General features: G+C 39.8%; 1 protein-coding gene across 4 annotated transcripts in view; it reads left to right on the plus strand.

The window, feature by feature from the left end:
• Nucleotides 1-25,724, plus strand: part of CFAP54 (cilia and flagella associated protein 54) — a 499,063-nt gene that overhangs the window by 428,424 nt on the left and 44,915 nt on the right. For 3 of the 4 annotated variants that reach the window (XM_049884120.1, XM_049884121.1, XM_049884123.1), the window contains one exon: nucleotides 9,445-9,519. In XM_049884120.1, the coding sequence (XP_049740077.1) occupies nucleotides 9,445-9,519 (75 nt within the window). Of the gene's footprint in view, nucleotides 1-2,500; nucleotides 2,631-9,444; nucleotides 9,520-25,724 lie in introns of those variants that run through there. The other variant, XM_049884122.1, reaches the window with a different exon arrangement.

Below are 25,724 nucleotides of genomic sequence, written 5' to 3' on the forward strand. Positions count from 1 at the left end.
CGAGTCAAGTTCGACTCATAGCAACCCTATAGGACAGAGTAGAACTGCCCCATAGGGTTTCCAATGAGCAGCTGGTGAATTTGAACTGACAACCTTTTGGTTAGCAGCTGAGCTCTTAACCACTGTGCCACTAGGGCCCCATGTTTAATTACACACACACACACACACACACACCCACACCCTATATAAACCCATTGCTGTGTAGTCGATTCCAACTCATAGCAACCCTATAGGAGAGAGTACCTGTAGGGTTTCCAAGGCTGTAATCTTTATGGAAGCAGACTGCCACATCTTTCTCCCACGTAGTGCCTGGTGGGTTTGAATGGCCTACCTTTCAGTTAGCAGCCAAAACACTTAACTACTGCACCACCAGGGCTCCTCATAAATGTGTTTGTGTGTGTACATATAATTTCTTTCCATAAAGTACATGATTATCCTTTCATGTCTCAGAGAACTCAGGCCTCTTTTCATTTTTTAATTTCTTTTCTAGATCAGGTACAATCAGCTTCTTAGTCACAGTCTATACTTATGAATACTTATGGAATTTCTGTCTTTGAGCCACAGTCCAGATATTCTTTGCTGAAATTGTCCCTAAATTCACTGTTATATAGTTTATATGTGGAAAATAATTATTTTCTCCTGAATCCATTTGTCTTTTCAGCTTAGATTGTCTGAAGCAGGATAGTGTGCATCTGTGAGAGTAAGGATTCTAGATTATGCTCTGTCTCTCAGCTTTACTACCTAGGGTTAGTTGCTTAGTGTTTCCTGGGACTCATCTTCCTCTCATCTCTAAAATAAATGATCTTTTCAGTCAAATACTGCCCTGAGGTAGGGAGATGAGCCCCTGGGTCGGAATAAGAGTCAGCAGAACTTCTCTGGGACTCAGATGCAGATTCAAATATATCCAAAATCTGAGCCAGTTGGTTGACTGAAAATAAAAATAAATCAGGAATAAATATAGGTTTGTGGGAGGTGGAGCTTGAATAGAAACTGAGGGAGAAATCCAGAGAAATCACTTTGCCTTAATCGACGTTTGCGACTTGCTTTCACGCCATGGCTGGAGTGGTCTGTGCGAATGGGTCAACCCTTGAGTAGAGCAAACTCCTTTTAGTCTTGGCATTCTCCTCTGTATTTTTGGATTGTCTTCCAACCGAGAAAGTGTTTCTTCAACTTTAAAATAGGGAATTTTTAGATATGGTCCAGTTTTGTCCGTTCTGTATATGAAAGAACATCATCAAGTGGAAGAAAAACAAATATTGGTTTAGATGAATTGGCAAGCAAATTAGTTCATGACATTTGGAAGTTGAGAAAGTAAAATAACAAATTTTTCTTCTTTCTGCAATACTAACCAGTGCTTTAAAAAAAAAAAAACTGGATTCTGGGTTATATCAAATAAATCCCATTGACTAAATGTGCCAGTTCGTTGTCATGACAACCTTCACTTGAAGCTAATTAGAAGTTAACTAGGACACTTGAAGAGATCGATTCTGGCCTGAAATTGGACAGGATTTCATAAACTCTCTAATCTGTTTATTTTGGCAACAGTTCAGCATTTTTGATAGGTGATTGAATTTAAGGGCCAGAAAATGTGCCTTGGGTTGATATGGGGAGATGGTGAATCTTGTTCTCTTTCTCACTCCCTTTCTTTTTTTTTTCAAAATCCCTAAAGTATAAAGTAAGCCAAGAACCTCAGAACACAGATATTAATTTAAGATGTATTGTGAGGGCTACAGAACAGGTGTTCCAATCATTTCTGGCTAGAGAACCTTGTATGTCCTTCTTCTAAAGTGAGCAACACTGGCTTGGAATGGCTGACTTATTTTAACCTGTCATTCACTGCTTATGGAGAATATTCAGAACATATCAGGTGCTTTAAAGCATATGAAAGATGCAAACCATTTCAATTTTAAGACACAGACACCTTATTTAGAATGATAGCGCTGATATGAAAAGTTTTAAATATGTTCACCAAGCTACCAAAGGTTAGTTCAGCAAACATGTCTGTATTACACAAGACAATTAACCACTGCAACACCAGGGTGAAAACACATAGCAAAGTACAATTTGAGATTAGGATCAATTCACGAATGATTTTGGAGGTTACTGTGTGCTTCAAGGATTTCATTTTACTTGGATCCACAATCAACACCCGTGGAAGCAGCAGTCAGGAAATCAAATGATGCATTGCATTGGACAAATCTGCACCAAAAGACCTCTTTAAAGTGTTAAAAAGCAAAGAGGTCACTTTAAGGTCTAAGGTGTACCTGACCTAACCCGTGGTGTTTTCAGTCGCCTCAAATGCATGCAAAAGTTGGACAACGAATAAGGTATACCAAAGAAAAATTGATGCCTTTGAGTTGTGGCACTGTCAAAGAATATTGAATATACCATAAACTACCAAAAGAATGAATAAATCTATCTTGGAAGAAGTACAGCCAGAATGCTCCTTAGAAGCAAGGATGGCGAGACTTCATCACACATACTTTGGACATATTTTCAGGAGGGATCAGTCCCTGGAAAGGAACATCATGCTTGGTAAAGTGGAAGGTCAGTGAAAAAAAGGAAGACCCTTAATGAGATGACACAGCGGCTGCAACAATGGGCTCCAGCATAACAATGATTGTGAGGATGGCGCAGAGCCGGGCAATATTTCGTTCTGTTGTACATAACGTCACTATGAGTTGGAACCAATTCAACAGCACATAACAATAACAACTATGTGCAACAATTTCCCAGGTTTGGGAAGGTAAGGACACACAGAAATCCATATAAGTGGGTCCCTCTCATGGAAGAGCTTTACCATTGTATAAGTACAGCCGCAAGTACCCAGATGTCATTCATAACAAGCCCAGACACCTGGAAGCTGTCTCTAGCAAAGCATGGCATTCAAAGAACCATCAATATGATGTTCAAAACTGTTGAAAATAATCTAAATCTTTACAGAGTCTCTCATACATTTCTATGAGAAATCCCAGAGTAATCCTTTCATAATACCGAGCAAAACTTCTTTTAAATCTTCTTTTGCAGCAAAACTTCTTAAATTTTCTTTTGCTTAATTGTCTTGTTCTTGGTACCTCTCTGACAGCAACAGCAGCTCTCCAACATCTGCCTCATTTGACTTGATCTCCTAAATAAAACTTTCCACCCAACTCAGTCTGTACAGAGTGTTTTGTTTCTTCTCTCCCTCCTGCTTTAGCTCAGCTCTTCATTATGCAGTTGAGCTTAGCATCTCTGACTTTTTTTTCTATTGCCCCCATTACAAGCATATGTCATTTTATTGTGTTTTGCTTGATTGCTCTTCGCAGATAGTGCATTTTTTACAAGTTGAAGATTTGTTGCAACCCTGCATCGAGCAAGTCTGTCCGCGCCATTTTTCCAACAACACTTGCTTACTTCATGTCTCTGTGTCACATTTTGGTAATTCTCACAACATTTCAAACTTTAGCAGTATTATTATATCTGTTATGATGATCTGTGATGAATGATCTTTGATGTTGCTATTATAATTGTTTTGGAGCACCACAAACCATGCCCATATAAGATGGCAAAATTAATCGATAAATGTTGTGTGTGTTCTGACTGTTCTACCAGCCACCCATTCCCTGTCTCTTTCCCTATCTTTAGGCCTCCCTATTTCCTGAGACATGACAGTATTGAAATTAGACCAATTAAAAACTCTACAATGGCCTCTAAGTGTTCAAGTGAGAGGAAGAGTCACGTGTCTCTCACTTTAAATCAAAAGCTAGAAATGATCAAGTTTAATGAGGAAGGCATGTCTGAAGCTGAGATAGGCCAAAAGCTAGGCCTCTTGCACCAAACAGTTAGCCGTGCTGTGAATGCAAAGGAAAACTTCTTGAAGGAAGTTAAAAGTACTACTTCAGCGAACACATGAATGATAAGAAAGTGAAACAGCCTAATTGCTGATATGGAGAAAGTTATAGTGATCTGGATAGAAGATCAAACAAGCCACAACATTCCCTTAAGCCAAAGCCTAATCCAGAGCAAGGCCCTAACTTTCTTCAAGTATATGAAGGCTGAGAAAGGTGAGGAAGCTAAAGAAGAAAAGTTTGAAGCTATCAGAAGTTGGTTCATGAGATTAAGGAAACAAGCCGTCTCTATAACATCAAAGTGCAAGGTGAAGCAGAAGGTGCTAATGTAGAAGCTGCAGCAAGTTATCCAGAAGATCGAGCTAAGATAATTGATGAAGGGGGCTACATTAAACAACAGATTTTCAACGTAGATGAAACAGCCTTATATTGGAAGAAGATGCCATCTAGGACTTTCATAGCTAGAGAGGAGAAGTCAATGCCTGGCTTCAAAGCTTCAAAGGACAGGCTTACTCTCTTGTTAGGGGTTAATGCAGCTGATGACTTTAAATTGAAGCCAATGCTCATTTACCATTCTGAAAATTGTAGGGCCCTTAAGGCGTTATGCTAAATCTACTCTGCTCAGACTCTATAAATAGAACAACAAAGACTAGATTACAGCACTTCTGTTTACAACATGGTTTACTGAATATTTTAAGCCTATTGTTGAGACCTACCGCTCAGAAAAAAAGATCCCTTTCGAAATATTACTGCTCATTGACAATGCACCTGGCCAACCAAGAGCTCTAATGGAGATGTACAAGGAGATTAATGTTGTTTTCATGCCTGTTAATACAACATCCATTCTGCAGCCCATGAATCAAGGAATAATTTTGACTTTTAAGTCTTTTTATTTAAAAAATACATTTCATAAGGCTATAGCTGCCATAGGTGGTGATTCCTCTGATGGATCTGGCGAAAGTAAATTGAAAACCTTCTGGAAAGAATTCACCATTCTAGATGCCATTAAGAACATTCATGATTCATGGGAGGAGATCAAAATATCAATATTAACAGGAGTTTGGAAGAGTTGATTCCAACCCTCGTGGATGACTTTGAAGGGTTTAAGACTTCAGTAGAGGAAATAACTGCAGATTAGGTAGAAATAGAAAGAAAACTAGAATTAGATGCGAAGCCTGAAGATATGACTGAATTGCTACAATCTTATGATAAAACTTTAACAGATGAGGAGTTGTTTCTTATGAATGAGCAAAGAAAGTGGTTTCTTGAGATGGAATATGCTCCTGGTGAAGATGCCGTAAACATTGTTGAGGTGACAACAAAGGACTTAGAATATTACATAACCTTAGTTGATAAAGCAGCGGCAGGGTTTGAGAGGATTGACTCCAATTTCGAAAGAAGTTCTCCTGTGAGTAAAATGCTATCAAACAACATCGTGTGCTACAGAGAAATCTTTTATGAACCAAAACCCGCTGCCGTCAAGTAGATTCCAACTCATAGTGACCCTATAAGACAGAGTAGAACTGCCTCATAGAGTTTCCAAGGAATGCCTGGTGGATTTGAACTGCTGACCTTTTGGTTAGCAGCTGCAGCTCTTAACCACTACACCACCAGGTTTTCCTCTTTCATGAAAGGAAGAGTCAATTTATGTGGTAAACTTCGTTGTCTTATTTTAAGAAATCACCATAGCTACCCCCAACCTTCAGCAACCACCATCATAATCAGTCAGCAGCCATCAACGTAGAGGCAAGACCCTCCACTAGCAAAAAGATTATGACTCACTGTAGGCTGAGAAGACAGCTAGCATTTTTTAACAATAAAATATTTTTAAATTATGGTATTACATTGGAAGCAGCAGTCAAGAAATCAAATGACATATTTATCGCATTGGGCAAATCTGCTGCAAAAGACCTCTTTAAAAAGTGTTCAAAAGCAAAGATGCCACTTTGAGGACTAAGGTGCAACTGACCCAAGCCGTGATATTTTGAGTCACCTCATATGCATGTGAAAGCTGGGCAATGAATGAGGAAGACAAAAGAAGAATTGATGTCTTTGAATTACGGTGTTAGCAAAGAATATTGAACATACCATGGACTGCCAGAAGAACAAACAAGTCTGTCTTGGAAGAAGTACAGCTAGAATTCTTGGAAGCAAGGATGGCGAGACTTTGTCTCGCATACTTTGGACATGTTATCAGGGAGGGATCAATCCCTGGAGAAGGGCATCATGCTTGGTAAGGTAGAGGGTCAGTGAAAAAGAAAAAGATCCTCAATGAGATGGGTTGACACAGTGGCCGCAACAATGGGCTGAGGCATAGCAACGATTGTGAGGATGACGCAGAACCAGGAAGTATTTTGTTCTGAGTCAGAACCAACTTGATGGGACCTAACAACAGCTGCATTGTTTTTTTACACATAATGCTATTACGCACTTAATAGACTACAGTATAATGTCAATATAACTTTTACATATACTGGGAAACCAAAAAACAGTTCTCATGACTTACTTTATTGCGATGGTCTGGAACCAAACGCACAATATCTCTGAGGTATCTGAGGTATACCTGTATCTAAATTCTGTACTATACAGGAGGGTAAGGCTGCTGAAACCTTCTCTTCTCAGTGCTATGGACTATTGATGTAATCTATTCTGATTTATTATTTTTAAATCTCTTTCATATAGATGTGTGTGTGTGTTGAAAGATAAAGAGAATGTTGATCTGGACTTTGTACTTGCTTAAATAGCTTATTATTTATTATTAGGTGCCGTCAAGTTGGTTCTGACTCATAGTGACCCTATGCACTTCAGAACAAAGCACTGCCTGATCCTGCACAATCCTTACAATTGTTGTTATGGTTGAGCCCATAGTTGCAGCCTATACAGCAATGAAAACGAGGCTGGGTTTAGGGGGTGAGAGGAGGTGAAGATAGCACCTGGAGGGACATCTCATGATCCACTCTGCATTTTCCTAAGATAACCTTGGTGGCATATGAAGAAGGGATTTGGGAAGCAAGAGTCTGAAGGCTGGAAAACAATTTAGGAAACTTTGTTCATGTGGTAGGTAAAAGGTGATGAGTATTTCAACTAAGTTGAAGAATTGTGTTCGAGATGACACAAAAGGCCTTCTGTCATAAAATTAACAGATGCTCCTTGTAAGGGAAGAATGGCAAAGACTGAACAAGGTTCATTCCCATCCTACCCCCTCCCATGCCAACTTGAGGACACCTCCAACAACTTTCTGACTGGGATGGGTGAGCTCCTGTGCTTTCCCTGTCTTCATTTCTGTGGTAGCAGGGTTGTGTGTGCTATTTTCACCACAATATCACAGAATAAGCCCATTTCAGATGTGTATGTGGTTTGCCTCAAATAATGTCAGAGAAATAGGATGTTGTCAAGGCAAATTTTCTGTTTGATAAGTGTTGAGACAGCTAGTGGAAGGCATTTAAAAGGTAACATGGCTCTCGTCATCTGTTATATGACACGACTAATGTGTCATTTTGCTTGATAGCTCTCGAGGAAATAGTGAAAATTTTTACATATATGTAAGGAAAATATACTTTAATCAGTCCTAAGAACTCAATTAAAAACAGATATAAATAGAAGGAATATAGAAGTGAATGTGTGCTTCCCACTGTCTAGTAAAGTAGACCATGAGTCTGGAAAGTTCATCACAGGAAACTAGTATACCCCAATCAGTGCTGGGTATCTTGTCTGCCCTCCCTCCTTTCCAGTCCCAATGAAGCCAGCCTACTTCTGGCCACCATCACTTCCTGCCCAAACAGTTTGAGTAGTCTTCTAGCAAATTTCTCTTCCTCTAATCTCTTCCCAGTCCAGTTCATGTTTTAAACTATGGCCTTTTTTAGCAATCTCTGATCATTATTCCCTCAATCCAGTGCCTCTCAATTTCTCACACAATAAAATCCAAATTCCTTACTTTTACATGACCTGTTATAAATTTACTTCTTGAGCCATATTTCTTACCACAAAGCTCCTCTTTCCTCCCCCTTCACCACCATGCTTCATAGACATACCTGCAGGAAAGACCATATCAGATTCCTTATGTTCCTTGAATGAAACCACTGCTCTTAGCTTATATGGCTCTTTCCACCCAGAGTGCTCTTGTCCCTGTTCTCTGCCACTTGAAATCCTACTACTCCTTAAAGGCTCAGTTTATATGGCCCTCTCTTCATGAAATATTCCCTGTTCATCATAGTTAGAATTATTCTTTCCCACATCTAGGCTCCTGTAACACATCATAACTATCTTTACTCTGACCACATTCTACTTGGTATTTTATTTAGCTATGGACTAATCTACTTCTCTCAGTAATTGTAATCTTTGTGAGGATAGGATGCTTTTCATCTTTGTGTCCGAAAGTAATACAATGCCTTCAATATTTGTGTTGAATTTAATTGAATAAAGTATAGTTTTGGAACTCTAAAATGTCATTTTTTCTATTTTTATGCCTTTGTTAAAACAAACACAAGTTCACTTGTTGTTTGCCTCTTTAAGGTTTTCACCAGCATTGTTCAGTTAAAATTTCAAAAAATGAATTTACTTCTATCATTAATATTCTGAATGCTAATACATGAATTTACCAAAAGTATCATAAAATCAAATTGTTGCTCCCTTCAGGGCTGGACCCTGGCAACATTGTGAAGTAGGCATTGATTGTCTCTGAGGGTCTTTAAGCTGTGACTCCTTTGTAAATAAAAACGAAAGAAAGAAGGAAAACTAATTATACTAGCTCAAGTAAAATAGATTTAGTGGAGAGGCAGTATTTGTAAGGGTACAATAAGTAAGCTTATATATAGTCAAGGACTGGAAACAAAACCTGGTGAGCCACACAGAAAATGAAACTGGAGAGTCAGGAGCCAAGGCTGCCCTCAGTCCCACTGGGAGGCCTAAGTTCTCAGCCATCTCTGCTTCCCTCCTCTTACTCATCTTGCCTATGGTCCAATGACTGCCTTCTCTAGCTCTTCATGGAGACCTCTTAGCTCACACGGCCAGTACTGACTGCAGCTCTCCTCTGTTGTCCTTCCTTATATGAAATCACAGTGATAGAGAATGTGAATGATTCAACTCACCTATAGGTAGGTCCCCCTTAGGTCAAATGGCACACATAAACATAGCTGGGTCCATACGGTAGGACTATCAACAGTAGATGATATATGATATCAACACTCTTCCTCTTCATTTACTCTCTCCATTTCCTTCTCAATTTCCAATTATTCTTCTCTGCTTAAACCCCTTTCAGGGAGCTGAATCTCCTGATTCCAGGGCAGTCCACTCAGAAGAGAAATGATTTTTCTAAATCTTACTTTGTTGTGAATTACTTTACTTGTTATTCTGCTAAAGCATATGAGTTTCAACAGGGAAGTAATCCTAAAATAATGTATTATTCATGATTAAATTGCAGATATTATCTTTTGTGGGCATTCTATGATCTTTCAGACAACCCTGATTAAGGGATTGTAACCTCTGAGGCCCTCTAAGTCTCATCCTGGGAGCTAGGGGATGATTCAAGAAAAGACAAATTAAATTAAGAGTTTATAATTAAAATATCCAGTGTTTTAACAATAAGATCAACCTCACCATGTTGCCTTCTTATTTCTAGAACATGATTATTGAATGTTGCTCTGAAATAACATCTCTCCTTACGATGGATAGAGAGACGACACCACTAAGTGAGGTATGTACCTCTCCTTTAAAACTAGATCTGATTCACTCACAAGTATTATTGTTGCTATGGAAATAAAAATACAGACAACATCTATAATGAAAGTATCAAGGGCCTTGTTGTTAGGTGCCATCGAGTTGGTTCCCGCTCATAGCGACCCTATAAACAGCAGAACAAAACACTGCCGGGTCCTACGCCACCCTCACAATTGTTGCTGTGCTTGAGACCATTGTTACAGCCACTGTGTCAGTCCATCTTGTTGAGCATCTTCCTTTTTTTACTGACCGTCTCTTTTACCAAACATGATGTCCTTCTCCAGAGACTGATCCTTCCTGATAAATTGTCCAGAGTACATGAGATGAAGTCTTGCCATCCTCTCTTCTGAGGAGCATATTGGCTGTACATCTTCCAAGCCAGATTTGTTCATTCTTCTGGCAGTTCATGGTATATTCAACGTTCTTTGCCAACACCATAATTCAAAGCCATCAATTCTTCTTCGGAATTCTTATTCATCGTCCAGCTTTCACATGCATATGAGGCAATTGAAAATACCATGGCTTGGGTCAGGCGTACCTTAGTCCTCGAAGTAACATCTTTTCTTTTGAACGCTTTAAAGAGGTCTTTTGGAGCAGCTTTTCCCAATGCAATACATCATTTCAATTTTTTTTTTAATTTTTATTGTGTTTTAGGTGAAAGTTTACAGAGCAAATTACTTTCCCATTCAACATATTGTACACAAAATCTTCCAGGACATTGGTTGCAATCCCCACACTGTGTCAGCATGCTCCTCATTTCCTCCCTGAGTTTCCCATTTCTTTTCGTCTGGCTTTCCTACCCCTGCCTGCCATCTCATCTTTACTTTTGGGCCAGTGTTGCCTTTTTGATCTCATATAATCATTTGTTCTATGGAGCACGTTCTTTTCAGGTGTTATTATTTATTTTATAGGCCCGTCTATTGCGTGCCAGGAAGGTGGTTTCCTGGAATGGCTGTAGTTCCAAGCCATAGTCTCGGGGGTTCCTCCAATCTCTATCAGGCCAGGAAGTCTGGTCTTTTTATATAAATTTAATTTTTTGCTCCACATTTTTCTCCCGCTCTGTCTGGGACCCTCTACTGTGATTCTGGTCAGAGTAGCTGATAGTGGTATCTGGGCACCATCTAGTTCTTGTGGTCTCGGGTTGTGTAGGCTGTGGTGAATGTGGTCTGTTAGTCTTTTGGACTAATTGCTCCTTTGAGTCTTTGATTTAGTTATTTGGGGCCTCTTTTCTTTCCATATAAAGTTGAAGATTAGTTTTTCCATTTTGTCAAAGAATGATTTTGGAAGTTGGATCGGGATTGCCTTATATCTATAGTCACTTTGGGTAGTATTGACATTTTCACAATGTTACACCTTTCTATCCATGAGCATGGCGTGTTTTATATAGGTCTGTCATGGATTGAACTTTGTCCCCTCCAAAATATGTATCAACTTGGTTAGGCCATGCTTCCCAGTATTTAGTGGTTGTCCTCCATTTTGTGATTGTAACTTTACGTTGAGAAGGTTAGGGTAGGATTGTAACACCACCCTTACTCGGGTCACCTCCCTGATCCAAGGTAAAGGGAGTTTCGCTAGGGTGTGGCCTGTACTACATTTTCTCTCTCAAGAGGTAAAAGGAAAGGGACGCAAGCAGAGACTTGGGGAACTCATACCAACAAGAAAGCAGCAATGGGAGCAGAATGCATCCTTTGGACCCTGGGTCCCTGCGCCTGAGAAGCTCCTTGACCACGGGAATATTGAGGAAAAGGACCTTCGTCCAGAGCCAACAGAGAGAGAAAGCCTTGCCCTGGAGCTGATGCCTTGAATTTGGACTTTTAACCTACTTTACTGTGAGGAAATAACTTTCTCTTTGTTAAAAGCCGTCCACTTGTGGTATTTCTGCTAATGCAGCACTAGATGACTAAAACAAGGCCTTTTTTAGTTTCTTATAGTAGTGTTTTGTAGTTTTCTTTGTATAAATCCCTGGTTAGATTTATTCCTAAGGTTTTTTTTTTTTTTTTTTTTTTTGCGGGGGCAGGGGTGGGGGGTGTGGTGGGCAGCCAGGGGCTGTTGTAAATGGCATTGTTTTCCCGATTTCCTTTTCAAAGTTCTCTGTGGTGATATAGAAGAATTCAACTGATTTTTGGATGTTGATCTTGTATCCTACTACTTTGCTGAATCCTGCTATTAGTTCCAGTAGCGTTCTTGTGGAGTCTTTGGAATTTTCTATGTATGGGATTATATCATTTGCAAATACAGATAGGTTTACTTCTTCCTTGCCAATTCACATGTCATTTATTTCCTTTTCTTGCCTAATTGCTCTAGCTGGGACTTCCACTACAATGTTGAGTAGGAGTGGTGATAAAGGACATCCTTGTCTAGTTCCTATTTTCAAGGGGAATGTTTTCAGCCTTTCTTGGTTTAGAATAATGTTGGCTATTTGTTTTGTGTAAATGTTCTTTTTTAGATTGAGGAATTTCCCTTCTATTCCTATTTTGCTGAGGGTTTTTATCAGGAATGGGTGTTGGATTTTATCAAATGCCTTTTCTGTGTTGATTGAGATGAAATGATCATGTGATTCTTTTGTTTTATTTATGTGGATTACATTGACTGATTTTCTAATGTTGAACCATCCTTGCTTATCTGGTATGAATCCCACTTGGTCATGATGTATTATTTTTTTGATATGTTGTTGAATTTTCTGTTGAGAGTTTTTGCATATAGGGTCGGTATGAGTTGGATTCGAATCAACGGCAGTGGGTTTTTTTTTTTTTTTTTTGGTATGTTCATGAGGTTTATCAGTCTCTAATTTTCTTTTTTGATGGTGTCTTTCCCTGATTTTGGTATCAGGATTATGCTGGCTTCATAGAATGATTTTGGGAAAATTTTCTTCCTTTTCTATTCTCTGAAATAATTTGAGTTGTAGTGGTATAAGCTCTTCTCTGTATGTTTGGCAGAATTTTCCAGTGAATCTGTCGGCCAGGGCTTTTTTTAGCTGGGAGTTTTTTTATTACCTCATTGATTTCTTATTTTATTATGGGTCTGTTCAGTCTTTCTACTTCAGTTTGTGTTAGTTTAGGTAGACTGTGTGTTTCCAGAAATGTATCCATTTCCTTTAGGTTTTCAAATTTGTCGGAGTACAGCTTTTCATAGTATTCTGTTATGATCCTTTTTATTTCAGTTTGTTCTGATGTAATGTCATCCATCTCATTTTTTATTTGGGTTATTTGCGTATTCTCCTGTTTTTCTTTCGTCAGTTAGGCCAGTGGTTTGTCAATTTTATTGGTCCTAGAACCAGCTTTTAGTCTTGTTGATTCTTTCTCATGTTTTTCTGTTCTCTATTTCATTTATTTCTGCTCTGATCTTCATTACTTCCTTTCTTCTGGTGACTAAGGGCTTCTTTTGCTGTTCTCTTTCTATCTGTTTGAGTTGTAGGGTTAATGCTTTGATTTTTGCCCTTAACTTTTTTTTGATGGGTGCATTTATAGCTATAAGTTGCCCTCTGAGTACTGCTTTTGCTCTGTCCCAAAGGTTTTGGTATGTTGTGTTTTCATTCTCGCTTGAGTTTAGGAATTTTTAAATTTCCTTGTTGATGTCTTCAATTGCCAGTGGTTTTTAAGCAAAGTGTTATTCAGCTTTTATGTATTTGATTTTTTTCCTTACTCTTCCTGTTATGATTTCAAGTTTTATAATGTTGTGATCAGAGAAAATGCTCTGTATTATTTCGTTGTTTTTGAATTTATTAAGGTTTGCTTTGTGGCCAAAGATGTAGTCTATTCTGGAGAATGTTTCTTGTGTGTTGGGAAAGAATATGTACTTTGCTGCTATTGGGTGGAGAGTTCTGTATGTATCCATGAGGTCAAGTTGGTTTATTATGGTATTTAGATCTTCTGTGTATTCATTGAGTTTCTTTCTAGTTGTTCTGTCCTTCACCAAAAGTGGTGTGCTAAAACCTCCTACTGTTGTTGTGAAACTCTCCATTTCTTTTTTCAGTGCTTTAGAGTTTGTTTTATGTATTTTGGAACCCTGTCATTGGGTGCATATATATTTATGATAGTTATACCCTCTTGGTGGATTGACCCTTTAATCATCATATAATGTCCTTCCTTTTCTTTTATGGTGGATTTTGCCTTAAAGTCTATTTTGTCAGAGATTAATATTGCCAGTCCTGCTCTTTTTTGGTTATAGTTTGCTTGATATATATTTTTCCATCCTTTGGTTTTTAGTTTATTTATATCTTTGTGTCTAAGGTACGTCTGTTGTAGATAACACATTGATGGGTTTTTGTTTATTTGTTTGTTTTTCCTTATCCATTCTGCCACTCTGTATCTCTTTACTGCTACATTTAATCCATTTACATTCACTGTGATTATCGATAGATATCAGTTCACTGCAGATATTTTATTATGCTTTTTTGTGTGTTTGTGTGGTGTTGATACTTTATTCTGCAGTAGTTAAGCTCTTGCCTGCTAATCAAAAGGTTGGCAGTTCAAATCCACCATCCACTCTTCAGGAGAAAGATGTGGCAGTCTGCTCTCATAAAGTTTACAGCCTTGGAAACACTATGGGGCAGTTCCACTCTGTCCTGTAGTGTTGCTGTGAGTTAGAATTGCCTTGACAGCAATGGGTGTTGGTGGGTAGTGGTTAAAAATTGGTCACAGAAAAAGAACTTGTTATCAAAAGACACGTGATATATATTAATGGGTTTTGCCTTCTGACGGACCTAGGCTGGAATCCCAGCCTTGAATCTTGTTAAATTGTGTGACCTTAGGGGAGTTATTTAATTTTTCTAAGTCTTGAGATTTTTTTTCCATACGTAAAATGGTGTAATAATGCCAGTCTCTCACAGAGTTGCAGTGAGTATAAAAGCTAATAATATATGTTAAGTATTTGGCATAAGGTCTAGTGCAAGTAAGTGTTTAGTAAATATTAGCTTTGTACTCATCATCATTATCAACATCATCCCCATTGTGGTCCTAGCATCCAAGTGTGAATTCTTCATCCCCTATTCAACTGATTTCAAATAGATTTTTAAGATCCAAATGTTTTTGAGTTAGTGATCAAAAAGGAAACACAGTGGTAAAACACTTGGCTGCTAACCAAAAGGTGGGCAGTTTGAACCCACCAGCTGTTCCACAGGAGAAAGATGTGTCTGGTCCGTAAAGATCACAGCCTTGTGGGGACCATGATCTCGGGGAATATCTACCTCAATTGGCATAACATAGTTTATAAAGAATATGTTCTACATTCTACTTTGGTGAATAGCATCTGGGGTCTTAAAAGCCTGTGAGCAGCTTATCTGGGATACTCCACTGGTCTCACCCCTTCAGGAGCAAGGAATAATGAAGACAACTAAAGATACTAGGGAAAGATTAGTTCACGGCCTCCACCAGACTGAGTCCAGAACAATGAGATGGTGCCCAGCTACCACCATTGACTGCTCTGACACAGATCACGATAGAGGGCCCTGGACAGAGCTGGAGAAAAATGTAGAACAAAGTTCTAACCGCAAAAGAAAGACCAGACTTGCTGGCCTGACAGAGACTGGAGAAACCCTGAGAGTATGGCCCCCAGACACCCTTTCAGCCCAGTAATGAGGCCACTCCTGAGGTTCACCCTTCAGCCAAAGGTTGGACAGACCCAAGGAACAAAACAAGACTAAAGGGATGTACCATCCCTGGGGCAGGGACTGAAAGGCAGGAGGGAACAGGAAAACTGGTAATAGGGAACCCAGGGTTGAGAAGAGTGAGTATTGAGATGTCGTGGTTTTGATAACTAATGTCATAGAACAATGTGTGTACTAACTCTTTGATGAGAAACTAGTTTGTTCTGTAAATCATCTAAAGTACAATTAAAAAAAAAAACAGCAACAACAGAAAGATCACAGCCTTGGAAACACTGTGGGGGCAGTTCTACTCTGTCCTTCAGGGTGGCTATAAGTGGGAATTGCCTTGACGGTACGCAACAGCAGGGAAAATACCAAGAATCATTTTTCTTTGCCCACAATGTATATCACTGTTAAATGCTTTAGGAAGCAGGTCAGTGTGCAGGATCCCTACATGTGATCCCACTGGAGAAAGAACTACCCCTTCAAGAGAAGATGCCTCCTACTTGAACCCCAAAAGAAAGACTTACCTTGTGGTGCTGTTAAGAAATGTAAGCATTTACAGTTGGATTTGAATTTCAGATAAGGAATTTTTTTTTAGTATAAGCATGTGCCAAGTATTGCATGGAACATACTTATACTAAAAATTGTTTGTTGTTTGTCTGAAATTCAAATTTAACTGGAAAAAAAGGAAGGGAGGGAGGGAGGGAGGGAGGGAGGGAGGGAGGGAGGGAGGGAGGGAGGGAGGGAAGGAAGGAAGGAAGGAAGGAAGGAAGGAAGGAAGGAAGGAAGGAAGGAAGGAAGGAAGGAAGGAAGGAAGGAAGGAAGGAAGGAAGGAAGGAAGGAAGGAAGGAAATAAATGTGGGCATTTACTAGCTTGTTCCAAGAAATAGATTGTTAGAGCAACAAAATCACATGCTTTAGTGATGCATTTTTGTTTGTTTTTACTGTTATGAGACCTTGCTATGTAATTTTGTCCCTTACTGAACATACCTATTACAAACTGCCTTTGCCTAGATTACCTCTTCCTAATTAATATAAATATTCTTGACACATCATGTGACAAAAAGAAACTGAGAAAAGAAAGGAGATGAAGGAAGGGAAGGAATGTCCCCTGGCCAATCCTCTTACTGATTAATCAGTGAACAAGAATGACCATTAGATGTGATTTCTGGTGAACTGACAGTGATGTGTCCCTTTCATTGCTTGCACAGGTTTGAAACATAACTGTTTCTAAGTTGTCAGGTAGGATTCAAACATAATGCTAAAAATATTCTTTCTGTTCTTGTTGCGACTGATACGGGAAGGACTCCTTCATTTTAGGCTACTACCTGTCCATCAGGAGCCCTAGTAGCACAGTTAAAGCTCTTGGTTGCTAACCAAAGGTCAGCGGTTCCAACCCACCAACAGCTCTGCAAAAGAAAGATATGGCAGTCTGCTTCTGTAAAGATTTACAGCCTTGGAAACCCTATGGAGCAGTTCAGCTCTGTCCAGACCTGACTTTGTGGCAACAGGTTTTTTTCACCTATCCATCAGTATTTATATATACCAGCTGCATGCAGAACATTGGTGTAGATACTTTTGTTGCTGCAAAGACCAAAACAAAAAAACAAACAAACGCACTGATGTAGAGTTGATTCCAACTCCTGGTGACTCCGTATGTTAAAGTTGAACTGTACTTCATAGGGTTTTCTTGGCTACAATTCTTACAGAAGCAGATTGCCAGAGACTGCTGCAAAGATAACCTAAAGTTCCTGTAGTCAGAAAAATTATTATTTTCATATGGGTTACATGATAAAAATAAATATGCTTAATCAATTACACGTCTGTGTCTACATAAGAGCCTTGGTGTCGCAGCGGTTAAGAGCACAGCTGCTTACGAAAAGGTCAGCAGTTCAAGTCCACCACCTGTTCTTTGGAAACTATGGAGCAGTTCTACTCCGTCCTATCAGGTTTCTGTGAGTCGGAATTGACCCGACAGCAATGCATTTTGGTTGTAAAGAGCCCTGGTGGCACCATAGTTAAGCACTCAGCTGCTAACTAAAAGGTCCATGGTTCGAACCCACCAGCCACTCCACAGAAGAAAAGACCTGGAGATCTGCACCCATAAAGATTTCAGCCTAGGAAATCCTATGGGGCAGTTTTACTCTGTCCTATATAGGTCACTATGAGTGGGAATTGACTTGACAGCACACAACGATAATATATATCTGTAGTTATATCTATATATCCTCTGTATTGTTGTTAGTTGCCATTGAGGCAGCTCCGACTCATGGTGATTTATGTATAGCAGAATAAAATGTTTTCAGGTCCTAGACCATTTTCATAATTGTTGGTATATTTGAGTCCATTGTTTCGGCTATTGCATCAATACATAATTGAGGGTTCCCTTCATTTTCACTGACCTTCTACTTTACCAAACATGATGTCCTTTTCTAGCAATTGTCCTTTCCTGATATGTCCAAAGTAATCATGTCAAAGTCTTGCCATCCTTGCTTCTAAAGAACATTCTGGTTGTATTTCTTCTAAGGCTGATTTGTTCATTCTTTTGGAAGTCCACAGAATATTAAATTGGCCAGACTAGTATAGAATCAGTATGGAGAGGAGGTTTCTAGGAGCAGATACTGGTTTGAAGGTGGAAAAGGCTATCTTAGTCCAAAGATAAGACACATTATACAAGGAGATTGCAAAGTAGTTTTTCTTACCTTCACTAAACAGCATGAATTAAGATAGTTATTTTTAGCTCAGGATTTTTAGCTAGACCTGGCATAGTACCTTGGAGCCCTGGTGGCACAGTGGTTAAGAGCTGTGTGCTAACCAAAAGGTTGGCACTTCAAATCCACCAGCTGCTCCTTGAAAACCCTATGGGGAGGTTTATTCTGCCCTATAGAGTTGCTGTGAGTCAGAATCAACTTGATGGGAATGGGCAATGGGTTAGCATAGTATCTGGCAAACAAACAATAATGTTAATAGCCATTAAAATGCAAATACCCCTGCTGCTACTAATGTTGTTCTTGTTAGGTGCCGTTGAGTCTGTTCCGACTCATAGCGACCCTATGCACAATAGAACGAAACACTGCCCGGTCCTGCGCCATCCTTAACAATCGCTGTTATGCTTGAGCTCATTGTTGCAGCCACTGTGTCAATCCACCTTATTGAGGGTCTTCCTCTTTTCCGCTGACCCTGTACTCTGCCAAGCATGATGTCCCTCTCCAGGGACTGATCCCTCCTGACAACATGTCCAAAGTATGTAAGACGCAGCCTTGCCATCCTTGCTTCTAAGGAACATTCTGGTTGTACTTCTTCTAAGACAAATTTGTTCGTTCTTTTGGCAGTCCATGGTATATGCAATATTCTTCGCCAGCACCACAATTCAAAGGCGTCTGTTCTTCTTCGGTCTTCCTTATTTATTGTCCAGCTTTCACATGCAAATGATGGCGATTGAAAGTACCATGGCTTGGGTCAGGCACACCTTAGTCTTCAAGGTGACATCTTTGCTCTTCAACACTTTAAAGAGGTCCTTTGCAGCAGATTTACCCAATGCAATGCGTCTTTTGATTTATTGACTGCTGCTTCCATGGCTGTTGATTGTGGATCCAAGTAAAATGAAATCCTTGACAACTTCAGTCTTTTCTCCGTTTATGATGATGTTGCTCATTTGTCCAGTTGTGAGAATTTTTGTTTTCTTTATGTTGAGGTGCAATCCATACTGAAGGCTGTGGTCTTTGATCTCCATTAGTAAGTGCTTCAAGTCCTTTGCACTTTCAGCAAGCAAGGTTGTGTCATCTGTATAACGCAGGTTATTAATGAGTCTTCTTCCAATCTTGATGCCCATTCTGCATATAAGCCAGCTTCTCGGATTATTTGCTCAGCATACAGAATGAGTAGATATGGTGACAGAATACAACCCTGATGCACACCTTTCCTGACTTTAAACCAATCAGTATCCCCTTGTTCTGTCGGAACAGCTGCCTCTTGATCTTTATGTAAATGTTCCTCGTGAGCACAATTAAGTGTTCTGGAATTTCCATTCTTTGCCATGTTATCCATAATTTGTTATGATCCACACGGTCGAATGCCTTTACGTAGTCAATGAAACACAGGTTAACATCCTTGTGCTATTCTCTAGTTTCAGCCAGGATCCATCTGACATTAGCAATGGTATCCCTGGTTCCACGTCCTCTTCTGAAACTGGCCTGAATTTCTGGCAGTTCCCTGTTGATATACTGCTGCAGCTGTTTTTGAATGATCTTCAGTAAAATTTTGCTTGCATGTGATATTAATGATATTGTTCAATAATTTCCACATTTGGTTGGATCACCTTTCTTGGGAATAGGCATAAATATGGATCTTTTCCAGTCACTTGGCCAGGAAGCTGTCTTCTATATTTCTTGGCATGGATGAGTGAGCATCTCCAGCGCTACATCTGTTTGTTGAAACATCTCAGTTGATATTCCATCAATTCCTGGAGCCTTGTTTTTCACCAGTACCTTCAGAAGATGGAAGGAATACGCAGAGTCATTATACCAAAAAGAATTAGTTGATGTTCAACCATTTCAAGAGGTAGCATATGGTCAGGAACTGATGGTACCGAAGGAAGAAGTCCAAGCTGCTCTGAAGGCACTGGCGAGAAGCAAGGCTACTATTAATGTTAACAGTTAATATTTATTGAGTGTATGGCATGCACAGACACTGTTAAGTGTTTCAAATGCATTGTCTCATTTATATCACAAGAACCCTATAAAGGTGGTTACTATTATTATCATTCCCATTTTAGAGATGAGGAAAGTGCTGCACAGGAAGGCTAAGCAGCGTGTCCAAGGTCCCACAGCTTGTAAGTGGCAGAAGGAGGATTCAAAACAGGTGTATTTAAACCCAAGCTCTGCATTTTTAACTAGCCTACACTGAGTGAATGCTTTACTGGAATGGTGAGAGTATATGCTACAGGGATTTGCGGAGTAAGTGAGAAGTAAGAAAGTGAAGGTTGAAGGCGTAGTTTTATCTTTAAAAAGGTTTGAGTAAGAAGGGATGGAGAGGGTAGAATGGACAGTGTGATGGTTAAGGTTGTGCATCAACTTGCCTGGGTCATGATCCTCAGTGGTTATGTAATAATGTAGTTTGGCAGTGATGCAATGATACAATTTGGCAGTTGTGTAATGATGTAGTCATCCTCCATAATGTGATCTAATGTGATCAGCCAATCAGTTGTAAGGGGAGTTTCCTCGGGGGTGTGCCTGCATCCAACATATATTATGGATGTTCTGGCAAAGCTCACTTGCTTGTTCTGGATCCTATATCCAGCTCGTCATCATCTGACCTTCAGTTCTTGGAATTCGTGCTAATGGCCAGCCATATTGCCTGCCAATCTTTGGATTCATCAACCTCCATAATCTGTGAGCCAGCAGCCTGCTGTCATACCTGCTGATCTTGGATTCATCAGCCTCTGCAGCTACATGAGTCAGGAGAAGCCTCCAGGCTGATGCCTGACCCATGGACTTGGTACTTGCCACTTTCTACAACCATGTGAGCCATTTCACTGGTTTTGCCTCTCTAGAGAACTGAGCCTAAGACAGACAGCTAGAAGGAGACAGAGTCAAAGTGTTACAATTGCTGTATAACAAAGCACCCCAAACTTAATGGCCTAAAACAACCACCACTTTACTATGCTCTAAGAGTCAGTGAGTTACATATTTTGAATGAGCATAGTGGGGTAGCTTATCTTTGCTCCAGGATATCTGGGGCTTCAGCTGGGAGGACTCAAGCCTAGGGGTGATTCAGTGGTTAGGGCTGGAATCACCTGAAGCCCATTTGCTCAGAGTGTCTGGAACATGATGCTGACTGTAGGCTGGGGGCTAAGAACACAGCTTGAGCTGTGGGCAGAACCCCCACACATACCCTCTCTCTGAGGCTATTTGGGCTTCTGCACAGCATGGTGACTGGGTTCCAAGAGCAAGCATTCCATGAGAACCAAGCAGAAGCTCTACCAACATTTATGACCTAGCCTTGGCAGCTACACAAACTCTTCTCCCTCTCGTCCCCCAGTCACAGCCCACCCAGATTCAGACTCTACATCTTGATGGGAGGAATGTCAGGGTCAAATTATAAGAGCATGTGGGTTGGGAGCTACTGTTGCAGCCATTTGAGGATGATACGATCTGCCACAACATCCAGTAAAACATTTCCAATTGCTAGACCTTTTTCTCTTCTGAATAGAGGCCGCTGTTGGGAACCTACTTGGGCAATTTTTAAAATTAGTCAGCAACCCTCCCAAAACAGCCACATGGAGTTTCTGAGCATGTTTATACCCAGAGGGTAGAGAATAAATTAAGTGGATTCTCAAAGCACCCTTTGAAATAATCCATGTAGTCTCTGGATGTTGGATGGTGTTATATGTGCCCCTATTTCTGTGGGACAGCTTCAATTTCATTTCTTTTAGGCTGTTAAATCTTAGAGGGGGCTGCTAGGATATTTAACTTCCTTTGGTCAGTTTTATTATGTCACTACATGCCTCTTGGTTTCTTTTTAACAAAAACTCCCAAATTGTGATAATAACAATACCTTTTTAAAAACTGTCGTTTACAGCACTGAACATAGGTTGAACGAATTCTGTAGTAGATGTTTGCTAAGTGTATTTATTTCCTAGGGTGCCATAACAAATTATTACAAACTAGGTGGCTTAAAACAACAGACATTTATTTTCTCACAGTTCTGAGGCTGGAAGTCTGAAATCAAGGTGTCGGCAGGGCACGCTCTCCCTGAAGGCTCTAGGAGAGAATCTGTTTGATGCTTTCCTCTTAGCCTCTGGTGTTGCTGGCAATTCTTGCCATTCCTTGACATGTAGGTGCATCGCTCCAGCCTCTGCTTCCACCGTCACCTGGTATTCTCCGTATGTGTAAGAGTCTGTGTCTGTGTCACTTCTCCTCTTATACGGACACCAGTCATATTGGATTAGGGTTCACCCTAATAACCTCAACTTGATTACTTCTGCAGAGACCCCATTTCCAAAAAGTTCACATCACAGGTACTGGGGGTTAGGACTTCAACATAGCTTTTTGTGTAACATAATTCAACTCTTAACACTAAGTATTTAAAAATTAATTATATTAATATAACCTCTTTTGGCTAAAATGAAAGATGCAGATTCTTTTTTTCTTCCCCCCTGTACCAACGAATAGCTGTCTGAAGAGATTTCATAGGCATCTAGAATTACATCTTTTTTCTGTGAGATTTTATCATTCTGTCCTCAAGTGAAGAGTATCCTTTATGTATAGGTTTATGAGACATCCACTTAATATTCTTATATTCTTTTGAAGACAATGCCAGATGACATCAATTCCACACTGCTTTTAAAACACAGTGCTGACTTTGATTCCATCCTCTCACTGTTCACTTCTAACTGTCAAATTTGGCTAAGGGAAAAAGAAAACTCTGGGCTATTAATGTGCTCTTCAAAATGCTAAGGAAAGGCTAAGCTGTTCATAGCATTTTCAAAATGCTCATCTCTTGGAGACTTGCTAGCAATTGTGTCAAGGTGAAATACACCCTCGTTCATCAAGGAACCGAGAGCCTTTGTGTTATCTGTGCTCCAAAGTATCGGTACCACTTTTGTTAGACGAGAAATTTGGGGTTGTAATGATACTTGGATATAATTTAAACCAAGATATAATCACGAACCTGGTATTATATATTGACTGTAAAAGTGTGCACGCTTGATAAACCATGCCTGGCTTCACTCTGGATATAACTGTAGTTCGGTCTCAAATGGACAATTTCCTGAAGTTTAGTCACTTCATAGACATTCACAGGAGCTAAGAGGCAGGGGTATCGTTGGCAAAACTGTTCATTGCAGTCTCTTGCTGAAAACTTAGTTACATGTTTAGTTTCATTTGCCTCTTTTTGGTAAATGACTTTTGCCTTGATTAAAAGACAGCACCCTTAACAACAGATTCTATTTGCATTTTTAGAGGCTGTTTATGTTACAGAGCTGACTCAATTAGTAAGCTTTTGGAAATTCCTTTGACAAATGTTGTTTGTATTTAAATAAAAACACAAATAAGGAGCAGGTGTAAATTTACCAATTTTTCCTGATTTATTTTGAACACTAGTTGTTCAGGATTTTTGTACTTATTCCATCTCTATTGCACATACAGCTAATGCCCATTATTACGTTTTTTTTTTTGCAACAAATCGTGGTAGCTTAGTACAGTGCGAAGAGCACTGGGCACAAGTTCTAGTACTAGTTTTGCCCTCATAGACAAGTCATTTATCTTTAAAGGCTTCAAGTCAAGTTGAAGTTCTTGAAAGCACTATGTCTTAGGAGATGAAAGTATGGTTTGATTCTTGGCTACACCAGCTATTAGTTGTGTAACCATGAGCAAGTTACTTCCACTAACATCTTGTAAAACTATAATATCACAACCTGGATTTTGACATTAATTCACTCAACTGTTGCCCTTTTGTAGTATGCCTGTCCCTGACCCTTGGCAACTACTAATCTGTTCTCCATATCTACAATTTTTCATTTCAAAAATATTATATAAAAAGATTCATACAGTATATAACCTTTGGGTATTGGCCTTTTTTTTTAATTCATCTAATTCCTTGGAGAACCATTAAGCTATACTTTTTTTTTTTTTTTTTTATAATAACTTTTATTAAGCTTCAAGTGAACGTTTACAAATCCAATCAGTCTGTCACATATAAGTTTACATACATCTCACTCCCTACTCCCACTTACTCTCCCCGTCTTGAGTCAGCCCTTTCAGTCTCTCCTTTCTTGACAATTTTGCCGGCTTCCCCTCTCTCTATCCTCCCATCCCCCCTCCAGACAAGAGTTGCCAACACAATCTCAAGTGTACACCTGATATAATTAGCTCACTCTTCATCAGCGTCTCTCTCCCACCCGCTGACCAGTCCCTTTCATGTCTGATGAGTTGTCTTCAGGGATGGTTCCTGTCCTGTGTCAACAGAAGGTCTGGAGAGCATGACCGCCGGGATTCCTCCAGTCTCAGTCAGACCATTAAGTTTGGTCTTCTTATGAGAATTTGGGGTCTGCATCCCACTGCTCTCCTGCTCCCTCAGGGGTCCTCTGCTGAGCTCCCTGTCAGGGCAGTCATCGATTGTGGCCGGGCACCAACTAGTTCTTCTGGTCTCAGGATGATGTAGGTCTCTGGTTCATGTGGCCCTTTCTGTCTCTTGGGCTCTTAGTTGTCATGTGGGCTTGGTGTTCTTCATTTTCCTTTGCTCCAGGTGGGTTGAGACCAATTGCTGCATCTTAGATGGCTGCTTGTTAGCATTTAAGACCCCAGACGCCACATTTCAAAGTGGGATGCAGAATGATTTCATAATAGAATTATTTTGCCAATTGACTTAGAAGTCCCCGCAAACCATGTTCCCCAGACCCCCGCGCTTGCTCCGCTGAGCTTTGAAGCATTCATTTTATCCCGGAAACTTCTTTGCTTTTGGTCCAGTCCAATTGAGCTGACCTTCCATGTATTGAGTGTTGTCTTTCCCTTCACCTAAAGCAGTTCTTATCTACTGATTAATCAATAAAAAAACCCTCTCCCACCCCCCCTCCCTCCCCCCCTCGTAACCACAAAAGTATGTGTTCTTCTCAGGTTTACTATTTCTCAAGATCTTATAGTAGTGGTCTTATACAATATTTGTCCTTTTGCCTCTGACTCATTTCGCTCAGCATAATGCCTTCCAGGTTCCTCCATGTTATGAAATGTTTCAGAGATTCGTCACTGTTCTTTATCGATGCGTAGTATTCCATTGTGTGAATATACCACAATTTATTTACCCATTCATCCGTTGATGGACACCTTGGTTGCTTCCAACTTTTTGCTATTGTAAACAGAGCTGCAATAAACATGGGTGTGCATATATCTGTTTGTATGAAGGCTCTTGTATCTCTAGGGTATATTCCGAGGAGTGGGATTTCTGGGTTGTATGGTAGTTCTATTTCTAACTGTTTAAGATAACGCCAGATAGATTTCCAAAGTGGTTGTACCATTTTACATTCCCACCAGCAGTGTATGAGAGTTCCAATCTCTCCGCAGCCTCTCCAACATTTATTATTTTGTGTTTTTTGGATTAATGCCAGCCTTGCTGGTGTGAGATGGAATCTCATCGTAGTTTTAATTTGCATTTCTCTAATGGCTAATGATCGAGAGCATTTTCTCATGTATCTGTTGGCTGCCTGAATATCTTCTTTAGAGAAATGTGTGTTCATATCCTTTGCCCACTTCTTGATTGGGTTGTTTGTCTTTTTGTGGTTGAGTTTTGACAGAATCATGTAGATTTTAGAGATCAGGCGCTGGTCGGAGATGTCATAGCTGAAAATTCTTTCCCAATCTGTAGGTGGTCTTTTTACTCTTTTGGTGAAGTCTTTAGATGAGCATAGGTGTTTGATTTTTAGGAGCTCCCAGTTATCGGGTTTCTCTTCATCATTTTTGGTAATGTTTTGTATTCTGTTTATACCTTGTATTAGGGCTCCTAGGGTTGTCCCAATTTTTTCTTCCATGATCTTTATCGTTTTAGTCTTTATGTTTAGGTCTTTGATCCACTTGGAGTTAGTTTTTGTGCATGGTGTGAGG

This window comes from Elephas maximus, chromosome 4 (genome assembly GCF_024166365.1).
Source record: "Elephas maximus indicus isolate mEleMax1 chromosome 4, mEleMax1 primary haplotype, whole genome shotgun sequence".
Taxonomy (NCBI): Eukaryota; Metazoa; Chordata; class Mammalia; order Proboscidea; family Elephantidae; genus Elephas; species Elephas maximus.